This window comes from Liolophura sinensis, chromosome 6, assembly GCF_032854445.1.
Source record: "Liolophura sinensis isolate JHLJ2023 chromosome 6, CUHK_Ljap_v2, whole genome shotgun sequence".
Taxonomy (NCBI): Eukaryota; Metazoa; Mollusca; class Polyplacophora; order Chitonida; family Chitonidae; genus Liolophura; species Liolophura sinensis.
In genome coordinates this window covers 72,328,329-72,352,660 of record NC_088300.1, presented here as the reverse complement: position 1 = coordinate 72,352,660, position 24,332 = coordinate 72,328,329, and the positions used below count along the sequence as shown (strand labels likewise).

At 37.2% G+C, this 24,332-nt stretch overlaps 1 protein-coding gene across 1 annotated transcript; it reads left to right on the top strand.

Annotated features, from left to right (window-relative positions):
• The first annotated feature begins 480 nt into the window (after positions 1–480).
• Positions 481–21,802, top strand: LOC135466651 (choline/ethanolaminephosphotransferase 1-like). Its single transcript, XM_064744261.1, has 8 exons — positions 481–823; positions 10,401–10,548; positions 11,143–11,284; positions 12,073–12,157; positions 12,561–12,695; positions 15,901–16,059; positions 16,871–16,996; positions 17,900–21,802. The coding sequence occupies exons 1-8, from the start codon at positions 599–601 to the stop codon at positions 18,038–18,040; spliced, it is 1,161 nt and encodes a 386-aa protein (XP_064600331.1). The 5' UTR covers positions 481–598; the 3' UTR covers positions 18,041–21,802.
• Positions 21,803–24,332: the final 2,530 nt, after the last annotated feature.

Genomic DNA, 24,332 nt, shown 5'->3' with positions numbered 1-24,332 from the left:
CTAATTTATTTTTGAACGTGTACTCTTTTCCCAAATTTATAAGTACAATTTATATAGCACATATATACGATTCAGGCATATCAGCTATAAATGAGCTTTACTCATGCATTAAGATTGCGCATTCTGAAGGACATTGACCTGACCTGAATTAGGAGGGTCCATCAGAAGAAAGAAAAACAACTTTTACCACAAAGATTTATTTACAAGTTGGCTTATATGACCTTAAGTAGGCTACCGTACGATAAATGCAATACAGCTTGCAATGTTTTAAAGACGCATAACCTTGTCGACGTGGATTAATAATGTTTATAAACGGATCTTCTTACAGATATGTGTAGGTCCTTTCTCATGTTTAGTAAAGTGTGCTCTAAGCTTCTCCTCACCTACTTTCATTTCGAAGCCCCGTGCTCGACTGACATAGGGCATATCAGGACACGCGTGGCGCATGCGCACAAAGACAGTTTACGAGGCCATATTTGTTTGTGGAGACAAGCGAGTAACGTCACCGATTTCATCCTAGGTTATACGGTCACAGTTTGTAATAATTCTGGTTGTCAGTTGACATCTGTGCTATGTGGGAAATTTAGAATAGGAGAAAATGTCCCGTGTGTTATCTACAGCGCAACTAAAGCGGCTAAATGAGCACAAATACAGTGCTGAGGGGGTCTCTATACTTGAGCCTCTGATGCAGAAGTTCTGGAGATGGCTTGTGGAGCAGATTCCGACAACATGGGCACCGAATACGATCACAAGTGTAGGACTGATTATAAATGTCGTCACGACATTGATCTTGGTTCTATATAGTCCAGATGCTAAACAGGAAGTAAGTATCGTCCATGGCCTTTCTTTGTCATTCATCTCCAAGTCAGTAGTAGTCAGCTGATATTTTTTAACAAGGGGAGGTAACTGCGCGAACACTGGCTTATTCCTTCATATTAACATTGACAGATCTCTTCATCATTGTTTTAAAACATCTAGGTGTCAGGAGGCATTATCTTATATGTGGTATTCGTTCAGATTAGACCAGCTAGCTACATGTATACAAAATTGTATATGTTGTGTAATGTGGTCTTTTTACCGAGTTAAAACATCAGATGCTAAGAGGGCTTCTTCCAGTGACAGAGATCATTGGTATTTAATAACAAGCTCTGACGCCATAAAAGTAATGTGTGCGTCTGACTGTAATTTTTGTACGTTTTGACTGTAATTCTAATAATTTAAACCAGTATTTTGCTCAGGTATTACTTGGAGGCCAGCAGTGGTTTCAGGCAATTCTGTAAGATGGATCGGAAGCTAGAGACCACATGATCTCCTTAGTAACAAATAGTTTGGGTATTTCTCCAGAGCTTTCATGATGTTATTTTGTACAACTAGACCTTACTGGTGGGGGGCGAAGTGGCAAAAAGTGACTTTTTCCTCAATGCTTTAACATTGGATGGCCATTTTGCTTTAAACATGAAAACATGTGACCCCAACTTTCAACCTGCCTTACAGAATACCACATTCTGATATATAAGCATACATAATATATGCTGCCATATCATTGTGTATAATGTAAAGTGTTGACTCTGGTTGACATCTGTTCCTGTGGGATGTTTTTTCAGTGAGCCATACTCACAGTGATCACAGTGTGTTGTTACAACTGTGTTCCTGACAGGCGTCCTTCTCTTACCCTCTTTCCACATGCAACCTCCATTATTAAACAAGATTAACTTGACGTGTTAACTTCAGTATAATGATAGTGAAAATGTGATGTATGTTTTTGTACATGCATACATACAGCTGCTGCTTCCCTCTTTATGTTTGATAAGGCACATTAACGACCAGTGACATTCACAAATTGTGTGGGTGATCATAACGCAATAGCAAACTGTGATCTGCACTGTTTAACCTATTTGTTATTTTCCCTTATTAAAACGTGTTGAAATCTAATTACATGTAGTGTAAATCATCAACCTTTTCAACCACTGTACAATTACTATGAAAATGATTTTAAAATTTTTTTGTTTATGTCTTTCAAGGTGAAAGCTTCATAAATCTGTGCAAATTATTTCTCAACACCTCTTATTTTTTTCATAATGTTTCAAAATATTTGTTGCAGAGGGGGTTGAAAAGGTTGAATCAGGTATACATATGTATGATACTACAAACTGTAACTGTATCTGGAAGCAGTATGAATCGAGAGATTCAGTATAAAATTTTAGAATATCTTTTCAAAAAGCAAAAAGAAGTGTAGAATTCAAGATTGTGAAGTCAGTCAAGCTGAACACTGGCTGACAGAGAGGTGAATGAATGATTATGGCTTGACACCACTTCAGAGGGGTGAAAGTTAATATTGAAAGATGTAAAGAAGTCTTCAACTTACACGTGTAATAATTTTAATAATGGTAGGTAGAGCTATACACACATCATACCTTATTTGTAAAAAACACAAAAACATTTTTTTTTTTCATTTTCCCTATTTTTGATACTGTCTGGTTGACATTCCCCAGGCTTAGTGGCATGCATATACATAGCAAATTTTTAGATTTTTTAACAATTTTTTAGACCACTTCGGTGGCCTAATGGTTAGAGTATCTACCTGGAAGTCGGGAGGCCTGTGATCATTGCAAAAACTTTAAAAATCGCACTTGTTGCAGCGTCACTTGGTGCTTAGCACTGAGAGATTAGAGCAAGGAAAAGAGATTGGTTGCTCTTGTGTCAGTATAATGACATGTAACTTGGTGAGGTGTCATGTCTGGTGTCTTTGGCATGATATGCCAGTGGTGGCAGCACTTTGGTGGCATTGACTTGCCCTGCCTCAAGAAGACACACTATATGTACATGTATCTAATGACTCCTTATCGCCGTATGGAATTGTTAAGTACGACAATAAACCCTAAACATTCATCCATTCTAAATTTTTCACTTTTTGACATTAGTCAGTTTTATGGATGGAGAAAACCAGAGGGTACTCCAAGGCTGCCAGCTTTTTTGTGGAAAGTGGTCAGATGGTTTCTTTGAACTTTTCCACCAGATAGAAACCACGAGTCATGAGGTTGAACAACTGAGCCTCAAGCAGTAACTGTAACTTGCGACCATTATATATAATAGTCCCAGCTGTAACATAAACCCATACAATTGAAGAATTCTTTGGTGTACTGGACATAGATGGTGTTCACATGTTTCATACATGTATACTATTATTGCACATACAATCTTGTAAAAGTAATAAAGAATAAATGATTATGGCATAATTTCACTTCATCATGCTACATGTACCTAAGACAGGCTGAAAGAGAACAATTGGCATTCAAACTTGATTTGACCTGTTTTGAATAAGGATGAAGATTGGTTTGTCACATTTGGGAAATCGTCTCTCCGATAATTAAGGCACTCTGATTTTCTTTACTTGTGAAATTAGCTGATGTATCTACAAGTAAACTAACTCTTCCGCCTTTTCAACCACTCGTGCAACCAATATTTTGAAACAGTTTGAGAGAACTATGGGGTGTAGAGAAATAATTTGCACACTTTTATGAAGCTTGCATCTTTAGTGACACAAATATTAAAATCATTATTTAGTGTCATTATCATAATAATTTTATGCACAAATTCCACTGAAAAAAGTACTTTAGTGGTTGAACAGATTTAAGGTTATCAGTATATAAAATGAAATGTTCTTGAGTATATTGTCACTGTGTCTTCAGGAATTATACTTTGTGTACATACACGTGTCAGACTTCTAATAACTATAGCCTTCACTACTTTATAAGAATATCATTTCAAATGTGTGTTAAAGTTAACTTCATATATGACAGATCATACTTAAAGCTTCCAGTGATGTCCCATTTCTATTTTTGATTTGGAGATAATCAACAGTAGATATGGTGAAAGTGACTTACTTTTTGTTGTGACACTCTGTCACATTCAGATAATAGGCCTACACATTTAATCATAGATGTCATTTTGAAAAACAATAGCATAGGCAGATACTAGCCTTGGACAAGGAATTTCCCTGCTCACTTCTATTGGGCCTGCGTGACTACAAGCTTTCCACATCTCTGGCCATTTGTGCAGTTTTTAATAACACCACATATGGTGTGTATATATCTGTAGGTCAAACGTGGAAAAATTCATCGATAACTTGCCAGAGGTCAGTGGTTTAGAAGTGGCACCTCCACCCATAAAACTGACCATTGTATGAGTGAAGTTTTACATCCTTGAGTATGGCATTAAACACAGATCAAACAAGTAAATAGAACCATGATAAGACAGATATTAATATTAATAGAGTTTTCTGAGTATGTTATGATTTATTTTCTTGGGTTATCATTAGACCAAGGGGTAGAAATATAAGTGTATTGGGGTTTTGAGTCACACATGGCATGTAATGCGGAGGTGATACAGCTATCAGGTTATCCATATATATCCCTCTGTCTGTCCATCCATCCATAACCTTGTCAATTCATATCCTACAATTTCAGTTGGATGTTCATGAAACTGTGTAGACATGACAGAGAGCATGTGAGGATGTGTATTTGCTATTTGGGGTCCACCGCATCAAATATTTCCTGAGTTTATTGCCAGTTAAGCACAGAATCAAGACTTTTGGATGGTGAATGCTTGTTAGAAATGTATATAAACTGGTCTCTTGGTATGAATGTGTAGTTCTATTTCATCGTTCTTTATCTTGCTCTCTGGTTTATCCTTGTAAACCATTTGTGCTGAGCTTACGCAGATTTGTTGATGTGCCTCATCATGCTGTCATGTATACCACATGAGCCCCTTCTGTTGGCATGTAAAAATTTTGTTCAGAAGGTCCCAGAATTTAAGAAAATGATTAGTCAGGTGTGTGGATAGTTTTCTCCCAGGCAAAACTCTATGCTAAGGAGCATGTAGCTGAAAATATATTGGTATTTTTTCCTGAACTATCATTGATATCAGCAGGGCAAGATGCTTTGGTAGATAGAAAATGTAATGTTTACTGATACATTGTTGTGAAGTGGAAACAGTGGTAGTCACTACAAAGGGGAGTTCACATTCAAAGACAAAGCTGATATGTCCCATCCTTTAATCTTTGTGCAACACAACATGATTTTGTCTCTCCTCTTCCTCATGTGTAGCTGTTTAGAACAGTGTACACCTAAAGTAGGCCAAAGGTGGTGATCTGATCTGAGGTTCACTTGGATGTTTATACTCTGCATACTTCTAGCCAAGCCTGTACATTGAATCATGTATTGAGGACAGAATAAATTTCTGATTCTTCATATGAAGGAAGAGTCCCTAAATCTCACAAAGTTTAAGGAAAATTAAGGAAAACAGACCAACCTACCCTCTTTTGTTATAAATTGCTTGTAACATCAAATAATATTTTAACTTTGGCCCTAGGGGTAGTATCTCAAAAAGCACTGCAGATATTGAGCTCAGGGTTTGCACATGTGTAGAACACAATAGCACGAGGGGGATATTCCATTGTTGTTTGGATATAAGTTCATATGAAGTACCGTAAATGACTGAATTCCTCACTTAGTGTATTATGTATTAGAATCAATGTTAAACAAAATGTTAGGGTTGTATGTGTTGACCTGAAGTTTCACATGCGTATAATGCACATTGATGCAAGGAAGATGTTCCATAGCTGATGCTCTTTGAGCGTATTAATTACTGTAAATACCAAATTCACGATTTCAGTTCGTTATTCATGTGTTTCATACAGGCAAGCTCTTTAGTAGCCTTGCCACTGCATGTAATTCTAAGTATATACATGTATCTACAGAGCTGCTCATTATGGATCTTTTACACTTGAGGTGTTTACAGTATGTACATGTATGTGTAGCTACAGTATCATTTATTTTAACATGGATACTCACTTTATGAAAGAGTTTGAAATGGAACAACCGGGTATATTGTGATCATCAGCGCCAAGCCTGATGGTACTTTATGTATCACTGTCTGTAACTCACTCTGCTATGACTATGTTATTTATTTTCCTTAACATCTACAATAGACAGACTTGTTTGTTATAATGACCCTTGACAGGACTTCACTTCCTGGCTCACCCCGAAACAGTGATACACATGTAATGGCAAAATAGTTCACTGTGCCCACTGCTGACTGGAAAAAATGTCCCTAACTGTTTTGCAAGGCTCGGGATCACAAAGCGATCTTAGAGTTAAGGCAAAATTTTTATCATTAAATTTGGTATGTTCCATTCCGTTGTTTTAGCTGAAATTTGTTGTGTGATAACTTAGCCATAATTTATGTTACCAAGCACTATTTTGCCCTTGTTACATCAGAAATAGCAATTTTAAAGTGATTTGAAATTTTGACTCAAGTCTAAGATCGCTGTGTGATCCCATGGCATGGAATTCATCATCATGTTCCATTAGACATCTAGATTACTGAGAATATTCTTGGGGTGTTGAATGTGGCCAAGGTCTGTTCTAATCATCTGTGTGTGAGCTAGTGCTGTGTGTGAGCAAGGACAAAGTACAGCTGCACCAACGTGACTAATAGACTTGTATGTGCCATGTTTAACTTGACCTACTGATTTTGGAAGAGAATCAAGTCACCTCATTTGTACATATAGCCATAATGTACAGCACAGCTATAAGCGGACTTTGCTATTACAGATTTTATACACTGTCAAGATTGGTGAACAACTGCAATGACTGTTTCAGTCCATTGCACAATTATACATGAACATTGTATTCATTTCATGTTTGTATCAGTGTTCAATGTACATGCGAGTAGCATATTATTAATTTTGATGGAAAAGGAAGTTGTTAAGTATGAAAGCATTATGGGTATTAATTATGTACCAGTATGGCAGAGGGACTATAGGCCAACACCTCCTCTGTCACAAAACAGCTGTCCTAGTACATGTATAAATTAGAAACTTGGTACATGACTTAAATAGTGCCATTTTGTTCATTTCAAATAAAATTAATTGTCTGTTATTGTTTGTTTAGCTTTCCAGACTCATATTTGGCAAGGTTCACCCCATTCAGTTGAATTAAATCTGAGTATGTGGCTTCACAAAAGTTACAGATCAGTTTTCAGTTCCCTGCTGTTTTGTGCATTTTACGTTACAATTTATGGAAGTTTTTTTGTCATGTTCTGGACATTTTTGTTCCCTTTACATGTCAAACTGCATCACAGGTTGACAATTCTGTAACAAACTAAGGCTGTAACACACAAGCCAGTAAGGGACACATACATGTATATGCAAGCAGTATACATTTACTTAAGAACTTCATTGTCCCTTCAGCCACAAAATACCTGGTGTAGAAATATATGCAACAGTGATACATTTTGGCAGACTGGTGTAGAATATCTGCAGGTCTGATAGAAATACAAGTAACCTACAGTACATACATGTACATGTTTCAAAGGTTTCGGAGCATTAGGAAAAAAAAATTAAAAGTATTTTATATTGTCTGCATACTGCACTTGCTTAAACATAGTTATGACTCATATGCATATGTCTGTAGTTTAAGGGCATAAAGATGTATCAGTACCATACAACCATGCACAAGCTTTCAGACTTTAATCATTCTGCAGTTTGTCAGAATCAAAATTCTTTTTAACATTGATAATAGAATGGTTGGAATTGTTGCATTCATGTACATGTGTACTGTATACCTTCCTTCCATTAAGAACTGAATTTCGGTCTATACAAATTGATGAACAGTACAAATCTTGTCTTGACTTCCAATGTTATGTACACAAACATGCATTTATACATGTACATTATGAAGTATTACAGCTAATTATAAAGACCTGTCCATGTAAGTCAGGATAGAAAAAACCTGATGAGCACCTGGCCTGGAGAACTACAGTGCTTTCAGTTTTTACTAAAATTGTTGCCACAAGGCTTCTCCGGTTAATTATAAATATAAATTATAATCATTATTTTATTAATTTGAACAAATTATAGGCAGCCCACATAATATTTTGTGTGAAACTGTGATATTAGTTAACACACAAAACATATATATTATTGACATTAAGTTGTACAGGTTTCAAAGTTACCGTTAAACAAGCAAAAAGGTTGAAGAAATAGGGTATGAACTATTGGTTATCTACTCTGGCTGTAAAGTATCATGTTCTTGGCAGATGTGTTAGAGTATTGTACAATTTAACATACATCTACAGTGTAGCATGATTAACTTATCCATGCAGAGGTGAATCATTTTCCAGCATTCCCGAGTGATGTATCTGCCCTTTTGGTTGCTCAGATAAGTCTGCCAGTCTCTCCTGATATTATTGAGGTGGAGATGCCCAAGGTTGTATGACTGACTTTCAGGTAGCTGTGGTCATAGTGATCTCTTCAACATTCCTTTCCTGTTTGGTTAAGGTGTGTGATTCCTTTTGGGTTGTTATTCTTCACCTACACACTGTATCAAACCTTGGCAAACATTAACTTGTTATTCATAGCGCTCTTGCTGATAAACAAAACACAGTTTGAGCATGTTGAGGTAGATCTGCTAATTATGGTTTAACCTTGCCAGATTCATGTACAGAGACACAAAATGTACAACTTCATCTGATCTAGAATAGCTCTTCCCTATAAACATCAGATGTAGTTTGACCTTTTCCATTAATACTTCAACTACTAAATCACTCTTCAGTGGAATTTATGCAGACAGTTATTATGAAAATGATGCTAAAATTTGTTTGTGTCATTTAAGATGCAAGCTTCATAAAACCATGCAAATTATTTGTCTTCACCCCATCCTTCTCTCGGAATGTTTAAAAATATAGATTGTACAGATGGTTGAAAAAGGTTGAGGAATTAGAGTACATGTAAAGATATACTGAAGCTGCAGGTTTGTTTGATATTCTCTTGCTGAAATTGATGACTGTCTTTGTTATACTGCTATTATATTGTATTGATTTCTAGCCATCTGTTGCTGTAAGAAACTAAACACAGGGTATAGAAATGCCTGCTCTTAACCTGGATAGGTAAATGAAGAGTTTCAGGATCAATAGACTTAACCCAGGTAATGAGTGACTCACTGATAAAGCTTTCATTAAGGTTGCTGTTATTGTATTGTTATTATTATTTAACAGAAACCTAATAAATATTGCACATGCTGGGGTTGAAATATTATGTTTCTTCTAATCTTGCGTTTGACAGCTAGAAATAGGCCTGCCAAGTTTTGCATATTAAATGAATTTCGTGATTGGCATTGATTTATGTGCAATAAGTGCTCCAAATATTGGTCTCATTTTCAGGAAGTTTTTGGTGCTGGCTCCTTTCGTGAAACCTTAGAATAATAATGATGACAACCAGCCAGATCCATACATAACATTTGAATATTTCATGATTCCTTTTAATCTGATTGGACTTGGGTCAGATTTTCTTTAAGTTGCTCATATCATGGAAACTAATTTTGGAGAATCGTCCAACTCAAAGTCTGCTTTGTCATGATTGTGTTTGTGAGCCCTCATACATGTTTCAAATTTGAAAATCAACCCAATTCATGCATAAGTTTTGCATACAAGTTTTTCTTCAAATATTGTGTGATTTTGATAAAATGTTGTCCTCAGGTTCAGTATAGGGCCCTTCAGATGAAGTGTGAAAAATAGCCTGATCCCTTCAATATCTTCTTCTGATTTTTTGTTGCTTTCTAAGCTAGATGTACATAAAATTTTGTGTGCGTTTTGTTTTGCACATTCGATTATTTCTTTCACTCTGATAGGACGTTCATTTCCAGACTATAGGTTGTTGTCAGAGTTTAACAAAGTTTTGTGGGCAGCTTCATTTTATGTAAAATCACATCATGTACCAAAACAAGGAGGATCTGTGCATATGTTTAGTATATGTATTGATTTCTTTAATTCTGATTGGTCATTGTATAAAATGCAGTAACAGCCTCATAATATTGTCTGATTCTGATCAAATTTGTGGGAAGGTTCATTTTGTAGGCCCTCAGATCAAGTTCAAAAACCACCTTGATCTGTCATTCATACATAAGTTTTGTTTATTCAGCATGGGATATAAAATCTGTGAAGTTGGCTTGTTATGCAATCATCTTGAATAGAGGAAGGGTGTATACATGTAGCTCTTCTGTGATTCCATGCAAGAGATTCTCTACAAGTTTCTGATATCAGAAAGACCCACCAAAGATCATGATAGTGACAGCTTACATTTATGTGAGATGGTTATAGGTTGGTGCATATCGTTTGGTCTTTGAATCATTGAATAAACTTCAGATGTATGGTAATCAACAGCTGGGTTGGGGACATTTGTAGCCACAATCTTGGGATTGTGTCTCAGCTTTGGAGAATAAAACCTTAAGTCAATTAGTATTCTTTTTTTGCCATGTTGTATATAAATAGAACTGTGTTTATCTGTAAAATATGTTTCCAATCATCCAGTCATTATTACAATTCTACCTTTCTGTCTACAGCCTCCACGATGGGCGTACTTCCTGTGTGGACTGGGGTTGTTCGTGTACCAGTCACTAGATGCCATCGATGGTAAACAGGCCAGACGAACAGGGACCAGTTCACCCCTGGGTGAACTCTTTGATCATGGGTGTGATTCCTTGTCAACAGGTGAGAACGCAAGCCTCACGTACCTGATCTAGAGACAAGTAATGGGGTTTTAGCTGCTCAGCCTAAATGTATAAGGGTAGTATTCCTCAGACATACATGTGCATGTAACTAACTTTTGTAACTGAGTATCATGATTAACATTAAATACAAAGTTTCATGATCAATAAACCAGAATATTGTTCTGACATTTGTATTGGGTGCTAAATGTTCTTCATGAGGCAGACCTTTAACAAACATGTGGATGTAGATCTTAAAAGTACACACAAGACTTGTACACTAAAGTATGACGTACATGTATATGACTTACCCTCACAGGTAGTAGTACTGTGCAGGTAATAGTGAGCCAAACCATAAAGGTGTGACCAGTGAGAATGTGCAGTTGTATTTAAATGAAAATATCACGTAACGAATCCTGGCAGTTCTCCCTTGTCTTTTATTTTCAGGTAACTGGACACAAAAGTTTAATAGGATGAAGATTGAGGCTTTGAACATAATTTTCATGACTGTATCATGTGTGTATAATGGCTGTATCATGTGTGTATAATGGCTGTATCATGTGTGTATAATGGCTGTATCACATCTGTGTCATTTCAGTGTTTGTCATTCTGGGCACATGTATCGCCCTCCAGCTTGGCACCAATCCAGGTCTGCTGTTTTTTGAGTGTTTTTCTGCGGTCACCTTGTTTTACATAGCTCATTGGCAAACATATGTGTCAGGCACACTCCGGTTTGGCAAGTAAGTGGAAAAGCTTGAAACAAGCAGTTGAAGAAAAAATATTTCTAAACATTGTTAATCAGTTGATTTCCATTTCCTCAAATGAAAATGCTTCATTACCTTTAGAATTAAAATACTGTATGTAACATTTTAAAAAGAAAGTTTTAAGAATTAAATGAAGGTTCTATGATTTATTAGATACAGACTTTGAGTGTGTGATAATGAGGAAATCTTGTTTTCAGGTGGGTGGGGCGGGTGGGGGGTGGGGGGCTGTTTCTTTTTAGTACACTGAAAACAATTTTAAAAAAAGCATTCAGATTTATTGTATGCACATATATATACATGCATATGTGTGTGTACGGTTGGTGGATTTATGTGGACTTGGCATTTAGTGGGGTATCATTTGACTTGCCTGGTCTCTTTGACATGACATTCTAGTGGGTCATCATTAGACTTACCTGGTGTCTATCGCATGACATTTTAGTGGGTCATCATTTGACCTACCTGGTCTCCATGGCATGTCATTGTAGTGGATCATCATTTGACCTACCTGGTCTTTATGGCATGACATTTTAGTGGGTCATCATTTGACTTACTTGGTCTCCATGGCATGACATTTTAGTGGATCTTCATTTGACTTGCCTGGTGTCTTTGACATGGCATTTGTGGGGCAGCACTATACTAAGATCGTCATTGGGATGATCAAATTTACGGTAAAAACCAACATTAACCCTAAGGCCAGCAAACAAATAAATACATGTTCAAACTCTGAGGTTGATTGTGATGTAATTCTCTGGTTTGTCTTGCAGACTGGATGTTACAGAGGGCCAGTTTTCTATTATAGCCATATATTGGGCATGCTGTTTTATATCCCCATCCTTCTGGAGCTTACCCGTAAGTTGTCACAAGCTTAATACTCTCTACTTTCTACACATATGAGTAGTACACATGACTAGCATACATAACAATTTGCTGTATTGGACAAAGATGACAAATTTGGTTGTAACAGACCCAGATTCTATTCCTGGTCACCTGCTAAATACTTCCACAGCTTTTTTGGATTGGTACATGTACTTAACCTTTCTCATGAACTGGATGTAACTGTAGGTCTAAACTGGTCATATTTTAGGCAATTAGAGCCCTTCCTCTGCAAGGGGGCATGTTCATTATATGACCCCAAAAATATAGCATGGCAAAAGCTTCAGCCTTAAACTATCCACCATCATGAGTGAATATTACTGTGGCGTGAAGCACTAATTAATCAGTCACTCTTGCTCTTGTTTCATATCTGTTTCAGGTTCCAGTTTTAGGATTTCCCCTGAAAATGTTTGTTGTATATTTTGGTGTATTTGGTGCCATCCTGCAACTGCACTCAAACTTTAGTGTGATCTTTATGCAAGGTGGCAGTGGTAAAAATGGTTCCACTGTTGCGGTGAGTACAGCAGACCAATTACTTCCTTGTGGTGAAAATTTACACGCCTGCATGTTCCTGTATATTATGCCCAATGGGGTGTGTTAAAAAATGTTTGTTTTATGTTTCAACCTAGCCCTTGGGCCGATTCAACAAAAAGATTTTTGACTTGCTGGTAAGTCAAAATCTAAAGCATCAGTGTGATGCTTCGTCGTTTTTATGGTTCTGTGTTGTGCTGGATTTGTTTTATAGCAACACTTGAGTGTTAACATTTTAAAGTCAGGATCACATACAAACATTAATATCATTTTCCTACTGACCTCTGTCACGCTTGTTTCATACTCATTGTAAAAATGATGGTACTTTCACACAAAAGTTCTAGTTCATTTAAAATATCGTTTGTTGTTTCCTCAGTCGTAAAAATAGTGTTAAACTGACAAGTTGAAGGACATACATGTATCACGAAATGGTATGATCAGATTGAGCCCTTTTAACTTGTTTGACAGCTGCATACGTGGTTTATGAAGGTAATTTCAGTAGGCAGTTAAATGTACTGCATGTACATGTAGTTTGAAAGCTCGTGAAATTGAAGACATATGGATTGAAGTAAAAAACTCAAATGAGCAGCCCTTTTTTCTGTGCTTGGTCCACAGGACACCAGAATCAAAATGTATATGATATGATCACTTTGAAGAAGAACTGGTAAAAGCACCATTAGATGATCAGGGAATTATGATTCTTTGGGACCTTAACATTTAACTGTCATCACCTAAATGAGATACCAAAAGCAAGGCTCAAGGTCACCAGCTTATTTGAATTACATCAGCTTGTAAAAGAACCTACCAAAATTGCTTGTACCTCTGAGACATGTTTAGATGATGTTTATACAACAGTGTCATCTAACGTAGTCGAATATAAAGTGCCAGATTATGCCATCAGTGACCACTATCCTGCATGTATGACGAAATGAAATTTTGCTCAAGCTTGAAAAGAATCACACATCCAAGTTACATATCCAGATTTCAAAAATTTTCATGAGAAGTCATTTCTCAAAGCAGTGTGCCTTTTAAATTAGTTGAAATGGCAAGTGACCCAAATAATGCATTAAATGTTTGGTACATTTTGTTCAAGGATGATTTTTCAAAAGCATGCACCATCAAAAACTAGGAAAGTGATGAGATACACGAAACTAGAGTGGTACTCTGCACACATTAAAGAAGCAAGTCGAAAAAGGGAATTGTATCATAAAAAGAAGGATGAAAGAAAATACAGATTTTGGGGCAATAAAACAAAGGCTTTAATTCATGAAACTAAATCAAACCAAGTGCAGGCGACAGTGGAAGATAGAACAATCTCTAAAGTCATTTATAAAATGCTAAGAGACTTTTACCCTTTACCCCCTTTACCTCCATATCCAGCAGTGATAAATGATCCAAATACTAATAAATCAACAAATGTCACTAAAAAAAATTGCAAGTGTACTGAATGAATATGTTGTAACTGCTGGTAAAATACATAGATATCAAAGCACATACATGTAAATGCAAATCTGAATGAACCAAGAATGTTCACTCAAGGAAAACTGGAGAAAGAAATGCATTTCAATGTTAACTTTATATCTCAAACAAATTGTCTTCAAACATTTAACAGAGCTTGACCCAAAGAAACCCACGGGATTAGATGGTGTTGGTCCAAAGCTACTAATTCTCATAGCCGCTTTCATAGCCTCCTCACTTACCTTTATTTTTAATCAGTTCATAGGAACCGTTATATTTCCTGATGACTTCAAAAATGCTAGAATTACACCCATCTACAAAAAAGTTGCCAAAATGAATCCAAATAACTACAGACCAATCTCAGTTCTTCCAACTCTTTCTGAGATACTTAGAAGCATGTGCCAAACCAGATAAATGAACTCTTATCAACAGTTGCATGAACTACCATCAGGATTTAGATTTCATCATTCATACCAAACTATGCTCACAAACATTACTGATAAATGGCTTTCAGGGATGGATAAAGACCAGCTGACAGGTGTGTTACATATTGATCTTAAAAAGGCATTTGACCTTGTTAACCATTGACTATTGCTACAGAAATTGACTTGCGATCAATTTAGTAAGAAATGTCTTTCATGGTTTCAAAGTTGTCTATCACGCAGAAAACAAAAAATACAAAGTATTCAGTGTGAACTACATCAAATAACATGTGGGAAGTGCCCCAGGGCTCTATACTTGGCCCTCTACTGTTCCTTATTTTTAGTATTGATCTCCATCTGCAAGCTAAGAATTGTATTATTGATCTGTTTGCGGATGAGACAACAGTATCACCATCAGCCAAAACGTTGGAAAGTGTAGAGACAGCACTAGGAAATGAAAGCAAAAGAATACTGCAGTAGTGCAGCAATAATGACATGGCAGTCAACTCTGATAAGACAAAATGCATTATGCATGCAATATTTACCACACCATGCCAGAATTTTGTTTTATAATGCTTATGTACAACTATTGTTGGATTCCTGTTGCACAGTATGGGGCAGTGGCTCTGAAGAGTCCCTTTATAGTATGTTACAGTATATAGTTATAGTATATTATTTTAAATACACAATATACGACACTAAGTTCAAGACCTTATATGAAAGAATCCTGTTGCACAAAGCTGTGCTTATGTTTAAATGTCTAAATGGATTGACTACAAGCTATCTTTTCAGCCAGTTTACGTACACTGCAACTGTCTATTAAAGTAACCTGCGATCTACAACCTCCATCAACCTCATCCCCAAAACCTAGAACCAGTGTGATTAAAAATTCTTGTAGATATTCTGGGTTGACATTGTGGGGTGACATTGTGGGGTGACATTGTGGGCTGACATTGTGGGCTGACATTGTGGGCTGACATTGTGGGCTGACATTGTGGGGTGACAATGTGTTGATCATGTCAAAATATGCCTCTGCTGATTAAGTATGAAATCTATGATCTATGATCACTACATTGTATATAGTCTTTGGTCATCTTATATCAGGTTCATCTTTAGTTTAGGTATACTGTATAGACCTTTGTTAATAACCTGAATGTGCGAATGTATGTATGCATGAGGGACTGAAGGAAGATCTAACTAATTGATCTCCCTCAGAAAATAAGCATTGTTGTTGTTATTTTTATAGAAACATAATTGTGAAAAATTAAAGAGCATTAATGAACCATGTTTTTATTTTGCCTTTTGCAGGGAACAAGCACAATATTTCCCCTGTTTCCAGTAGCCGCTGTCATCATCCTGGCAGTTGTTATATACAAGAAGTCCCCTATTGGTCTCTTTGAGCAGCATCCCTGTTTGTATGTGCTCAGTTTTGGGATGGTGTCAGCAAAGGTCACCAACAGGCTGGTGGTAAGTATTGTAACTTGACAGCAGATGCACATGTACCCTTGTGGACTCTGAGGGAGTTAGCACACCACCACAGCGCAATTGCCCAGGAGCTTCCCACCAGTGCAGTCTCTGTGGGTGGTTGTGGGTTTCCCCTTACTTTTATGGTGGCAGTCGTTGTATAAGTGAAATATTCTTGGGTACACAGTAAAACACCTATCAAATAAATAAAAAAACTTATCAACATATTCTGTTTCAGCTGAGATGTTTCCAATGGTTTAGAAATGTGAAAGAGGGTGTCCAAACAGTCCGTTTTTATACCATTTTGTTCGAGAATTAGGCTCTCCAGATTTCATTTATTCCAAACTCTGTATAATTGTTGAAAAGAAGAAGTACGTGTACATGTAGCTCCAATTTTGTATTTCGCCTGTCTGCATGGATTATATGTTATGTGGTACACAGATTTGACATAAACGGGTAGTCATCAGAACTCAGTAAAGATGTCAAATACATGTATTTTGTGAAAATGTTAACAACTTCAAATCAAATCTGTTAGTCAAGAATGTTATTCTTCTGACAGAAGTTTGAGCACATATCCAGTTTGGTATGCAGATTAGAAATGCACATAAACAAGCACATAAAGGCCTTAAAAGGATATGTACTGTTGGGGCCAACACAAGTTTCCTGTAATGGTAATGAATCTGTCAGAATCAGGTGAAATGTGTGACTTTAAAACTGATGAACATTTGGTGAAATACGGTATTAACCAGTCACACAAAGCAACCAATTTATTTTTGTGTAGAAAAATATTGAAGACACCCTGTTAATATTTCAGGTGGCCCACATGACCAAGAGCGAGATGGATCTGTGGGATTCTGTGTTCATTGGACCAGCAATGTTGTTCCTCAACCAATACTTTAACTCCTTCGTCAATGAACATATTGTCTTATGGCTCTGCTGTGTAAGTACAGGCATTCATTTACATCTTGACACTGTTTTATCTGTCAAAACTTACCTGCAAATATGGTTTTTAATATTTTTTTAGATTTTGTTATGTTTTTTTTTTTGCAGGAGGGTATGTGAAAATGTTTTTGTATGGTGTGGTAGTTGTCGTCATTGCATAATAACGTTCTAAACAAGGATGTGATGTATGTCTAATAACCGTATTTGAATGTAAATCTGTTGTTGATATTCAAACATATGCATTTAATCTGAATCATGATAATATCTCTGAATGTATATAAATATTATGAGAATCCAGGTTGAACACATTTTTTAGCTGAAGAGACCAAATTCTAGTGCAAATACATTTATTAAAGATATGTTACGTCCTCATTTATAACATTATTATTACACAGAGGCTATATATACCAAAAGGTGGCCCCAAATATACACCATACAAAAATCATCTTTAAATGACTTTTTCTCTTGAAAGAAAAATTGAAAAAAAATATTGAAGACTACATTTACAACTAACATTTCGGACTCTTTCATCTGAACTTTTCGTCTGTAATTTTTATGTGTTCTCCCTTTTTAAGTCACAATTTCCTCTTTCATAAAATGGTTCTCTTCATAAATACCCTTTAGAGATCATGTATGAGCTTCAGGAATTGTCGCTATATAGGCTTGGAACATCATATACTCCTCAGAAATCCTAAATGCTTTTCTCGTCTTTCTTGTGAAACCATCTTAAATTTACAACACTTTACAAAGCACAAGTGAAATGCTCAGACTGAAAATTCATTCAATACATTTATCTCAAAAGTGAGAAATAATTTTGAAGGTGTCTGACTACAGAAGGCACTGAGGTGTACATGCACATCTTGAACTTATGTTAGACCAGTATTCTTATTGTCTGTTTCAGATCTATTGCACATATGATTTGATCCATTATTCTGCCAGAGTCTGTAAGGAGATATGTGATTTCCTGAAGATTAACTGTTTTACTATACCAAGCAAACAGCCAGACAATGTGCAGAGGACACGGAATGGAAAACAGTTTTAACTTCAGACCGGAAAAGTAGCGAGAGAGCAGGCAAGGAGATTGTTGTGACTTTTAAAATATGCTAATTCAATCACCATATGACAACTTCATCATGCACTTAATATTTATTCCTCTTAAGTGTCACCTGACAATATTCATTTTCATCAGATGTCCACATTACTGTATGCATGTTGTATAATTGTGGTTATAATTACACGTACAACACCTCACAACTTGAGGTTACACATTATAGTTATTATACACATTGACACTTGATTACAGTTACATATTTCAGGTACTTTAAGTTACACATTATAGTTACACATTATGTGGACACTGAAAGTTACACATTTGAGACACAGGAGCTTCAGGACAAGCCAGCAGAAGTCCATAGCTTTGATGTCAACAGTTTGTAACTGCATAATTGTGGTAAGCGGTATAGAAGGGTAGTAAAGCTTGTTAGGAAATGGTTATCTGCCCTTGGTTTGGGACTTCTTTTGCTTTACCATACTTTAAACAAACTGGTGAGGTTTTTCTTCCATAGGAACACTGTCTGAAAGCACTTTTCATAGGAAGAAAAAGTAAACAGAAAGTTTAAATAATTTAAATAATTCTTGAGTTTTTTTGGAACTTTTGGAGCATTTTGTAACAGCACTCATCATCATTGTCAGTGTACAGAACGCCACAGGCGATAATTGTACAACTTTGAACTAAACAGTTTGTGTGAACATTGCATTAGAGGCCCAATATAACAGCATTTCACCAAATCCAGACATTATTGCCATTTATATCATTCCAGCTCGAAGTCCTCTCTCTTTTTGGTACATGTATATGTTTTGTCATTATACAAATGTAGGTTTAGTTTGTTGATGTTTTTTTTTGTAATTATTAAGAAAATTGTAATACGTATGCACAAATTTGTTGCTAATATTTTATTTAGAGTCCACACCATAGTATTTAGTATGCAATTAAGTTTAGATGTTTATGGATATGACCCATGCTGTTTCAGTACATGCCATTACAGCGATCCACACAATATACAGGTGATTTTTTTTACAGCTAAGCATTTCATATTAATGATATTTTTGAGTACGGCATAAGACCTCAGTTAGATAAATAAATAAATAAATTTCAAATTAATGTATGGTGTAAGAAAATATGATGTGTCTTTACCAGGTTTAAAATTTAATGCATGCAAATAAGACCAAGACCTAACCTGTGACAAATTTTAGATACATTCAGATTTAATAAGCCAGCTATGCCATTAACACAGCATGTGTAAGTCTCAGTTGTGAAGCTTTGAATGATCTTATATTCAGTTGTTGAACATTGTACCTACGCTGTAACATGAACAAAATGATCTGTATCCACATGGATACTGTGTTATTAATAAAATATGCTATAGGTACATACATATATCACAACTTTTCAACTTGCAATAATTTGTTTTTATTCCATTGTTATCTCGGTGATCAGGGAAAGCAGAACTGCATTTTATTCACCTTTTTGACTAAGCCTGTTTTATTGTTTTAAACTTTGTGTTGAGATATGTGTAAATTTCATTTACCGGCTCCCTCATTGCCCGTTCAGATGTAATTGTTCTTCTAAGATGAATTCATTCTTGTGTATTTTTGGTATTTTATTTCCACATGCACTTTAGAATATTTCCTCACACAGTTAGTCATGTAAATGTCTACACATTGAATGAATGCATGTGTGCATTTTTAAAACCCATGGTATAAATGTATACCTGCAGCATTTATATTTGTTTACAAGATTGCAGTCAGTACTGAGATCACTGTCTAGTATCTGGTTATGAGCTTGTGTGAGTCATGTTTTAGCTAGTGCACTGATCAGTCATAAATTTACCAAGCATCTCTAAATCAGTTGACATGCTGTACACTTTTCAGAATAAGTCATTTCATCAGTTTGACCTGAGCATGGATTTCTGGTCAAAAATAACTTGCCAGTACTTTATACCAAATCTTCATCCCTCTCAGCAGTGTTCACGCTGCTAATACAATATGTTCATGTAGAATGCTATGTAAGTGACAGTTGGAATGGTTAAGTGTTCACCCCGTCTGTGTAAGTACTGTACATGTAATCCCTCTAGTGGGATGATTTATATGTACATCAGTCGGAAGGAGGGCCATCAGTGAATCTTCAGATAGAAAGGGTTGAATAATCAGAATAAGCACTACTTTCACATATACCTGAAATATTTTTGTGCCATAACTAATGTACAACAACTAACCGTTCCTGTCTGTGCTTCCAATCAGTGAAGAAAGAAGTTTGCATCTTAATTATCAGTTACCTTCTGTGTATTATTTGTGTGCTTTTCATCTAGTTACCCTTGCAACACTCCCCATCACCCAACCATCCCACTCCCCAGCCGTGCCCCACCCCACAGCCGTGCCCCACCCCACAGCCGTGCCCCTCCCCACAGCCGTGCCCCACTCCTTATTAATACAATTTTAAAATGCCGTTTGTAGGAGAAGGTAGCAGTGTATGTACGTATTGTCTGCTATGGACAACTTGTGATGCATCAATGTAGCTTGGATGCTGCTTTATTCAGGTGTGGGATGTAGGCTGGTGCTACTATGGGTTATAAACATGTGTAATCCTCATCTGGCCTCAATTTGCCTTAAACTTGCTGATTTCCTCTCAGCATCATTAAATAACAGGTACATTTTATTATGAGAGATTTTGGCACGAGGAAATTGCACACAACCTATAAACCAAACCTGTAAATGGTGAGAAAATTTCATCTAAATTTTCTGAAAATATAAATTTATGATTTTTCTGCTCTTTATAATGAGGGTCGGTGCACAAGCCTGATAGAACAGATCTAAGTATTCTTGCCATGGCTTATTTTTGTTTTGGTCTGGATGAACACTGAGGTTAACGATAGTACAGCCTACATGTAACATGCCCAGATCTATCAGAAGTACTCCTCTCAGTAGTGGACATAGGCAATGGCAACTGTAACCTTCGTGGTGGCTTGTAAAGGGAACGTTCAGAAAACAAGAAAAGAGTTCAACTCATTTTTCAAAGCCAAAATACATGCATGTACATTTGGCAAGCCCTATTGCATGCCCTCCTGCTGGCAACTTTACATTTAGGATAGCGTTGGTAGTGCAAGAACTGAATTTATTGTACATATTCAATTACCCTAAATGACCATAAATTTCGTCAATGGCTAACTCGCCCATTTTTCCTGATTCTGAGAGTTCTATTCATATAGAAATGTGTTCTGAGGTTTGCTTGGAACATGGGGTGACATTCTGCTGGAAACTTGCCAGTTTCAACACCAAACATAATAATTTGTGACATTTATTTGCCTCTAAAAATGCACTTTTGTGGACAAAATTTGAGGTCATGTAGGGCATCTTTTTAAAAAAGAGAGAAAAATTACTCCTATTAAGTTTTTTTTCACAAAAGCTGTTGTATTTATACTACATGCCCATCTGCATCCTGGTATTAAATAATCACCACCAGGCCAAGCTGGAGTGGCACATTGCCCTTGTCGGTTGAGAACTGATGGTATTTTATTACAAAGAAAGGAGGTTCTTTTTGCCTTAACTTACATGACTGATGTATAATTAGAGAAATATTTAAATAAAATACAATTAGATTTTTTAATATTCTGCATGGGTGAAAGTATGGATATTCTTTCATTTGTATACTGTGAGAACTATATGTATGGTTATTGATTTTCAGGTATTTTAACTAACTTATTTAGGATTTAAATCATGTGTATGGATGAATAAAGATAAATATGAAAGCAACAATGCATTGTGGTGTGCATTCATGTCGTCTCAGCAGCATAAGTGCACAGTGGCAGGAGTTCAGGGTATTTCGTTGATGTGAGGGTAGGCAGATTTATGGATAAAGGAAACCACTGCCTCCAGTATGAGTGGAGAAAATCACTACACCTTGGCAGGTACATCTACCTGACAAACCTACAGTATGGGTAGAGAAAATCACTACACCTTGGCAGGTCCATCTACCTGACAAACCTCTAGTATGGGTGGAGAAAATCACTACACCTTGGCAGGTCCATCTACCTGACAAACCTACAGTATGGGTAGAGAAAATCACTACACCTTGGCAGGTACATCTACCTGACAAACCTCCAGTATGGGTGGAGAAAATCACTACACCTTGACAGGTCCATCTACCTGACAAACCTCCAGTATGAGTGGAGAAAATCACTACACCTTGGCAGGTACATCTGCCTGACAAACCTACAGTATGGGTAGAGAAAATCACTACACCTTGGGAGGTACATCTACCTGACAAACCTACAGTATGGGTAGAGAAAATCACTACACCTTGGCAGGTACATCTGCCTGACAAACCTACAGCATGGGTAGAGAAAATCACTACACTATGGCAGGTACATCTGCCTGACAAACCTACAGCATGGGTAGAGAAAATCACTACACCTTGGCAGGTACATCTACCCGACAAACCTACAGCATGGGTAGAGAAAATCACTACAACTTGGCAGGAATATCTACCCGACAAACCTACAGCATGGGTAGAGAAAATCACTACACCTTGGCAGGTACATCTACCCGACAAACCTACAGCATGGGTAGAGAAAATCACTACACATTGGCAGGTACATCTACCTGACAAACCTCCAGCATGGGTGGAGAAAATCAACTACACCTTAGCAGGTCCATCTACCTGACAAACCTACAGTATGGGTGGAGAAAATCACTACACCTTGGCAGGTACATCTACCTGACAAACCTACAGTATGGGTGGAGAAAATCACTACACTATGGCAGGTACATCTACCTGACAAACCTACAGCATGGGTAGAGAAAATCACTACACTATGGCAGGTACATCTACCTGACAAACCTCCAGTATGGGTGGAGGAAAATCACTACACCTTGGCAGGTACATCTACCTGACAAACCTCCAGTATGGGTGGAGAAAAATCACTACACTATGGCAGTACATCTACCTGACAAACCTCCAGCATGGGTAGAGAAAATCACTACACCTTGGCAGGTCCATCTACCTGATAAACCTCCAGCATGGGTAGAGAAAATCACTACACCTTAGCAGGTCCATCTAACTGACAAACCTCCAGTATGGGTGGAGAAAATCACTACACCTTGGCAGGTCCATCTACCTGACAAACCTACAGTATGGGTGGAGAAAATCACTACACTTTGGCAGGTCCATCTACCTGACAAACCTCCAGTATGAGTGGAGAAAATCACTACACCTTGGCAGGTCCATCTACCTGACAAACCTACAGTATGGGTAGAGAAAATCACTACACCTTGGCAGGTACATCTACCTGACAAACCTCCAGCATGGGTAGAGAAAATCACTACACCTTGGCAGGTCCATCTACCTGACAAACCTCCAGTATGGGTGGAGAAAATCACTACACATTGGCAGGTCCATCTACCTGACAAACCTCTAGTATGGGTGGAGAAAATCACTACACCTTGGCAGGTACATCTGCCTGACAAACCTACAGTATGGGTAGAGAAAATCACTACACCTTGGCAGGTACATCTACCTGACAAACCTCCAGCATGGGTGGAGAAAATCACTACACCTTCGCAGGTCCATCTACCTGATAAACCTCCAGCATGGGTGGAGAAAATCACTACACCTTGGCAGGTACATCTACCTGACAAACCTCCAGTATGAGTGGAGAAAATCACTACACCTTGGCAGGTACATCTGCCTGACAAACCTCCAGTATGGGTGGAGAAAATCACTACACCTTGGCAGGTTCACCAACTTGACAAACCTCCAGATATAAGGGAAGCCATTCTTTTCCAGTGGCTTTAGACATAACATTTCTGTTTTGTACACTTTCACTCTCCTTTGGCTGGTTCCCTGCTGCTGAGGCCAGATGGCGCTAATTCACTCACCACATTTGGTGCAGTGACATCACCAACCTTGGGTCATTGTTTCTGTTACTGTTCTATTTGTGCGTATCTTTGTGACGCCATGGTGGTGTACATTGTCACATCAAATTCTAACATTAACCCATCACAACAACTCTTCATACATTATACTTTGTTCATAGCCTTGCCCCAATGCAAACGCGTTACTACATAAGTAACCAATCAGAAGGCCGGTAACACTCTAATGATAAACTTTCCCAGATAAACTTTACAGATAAACACACCTTCTTGGTGGAAGACAAGCGGATGTGAGCATTAATGCCAATGCCTCACAATCAGTGAGATCGAGGGGTACTGAAAGGCATTCTCCTCTAACCACCAGACCATGGCCCCCACATTTCACATGCATAAAACACAAGCCTTAA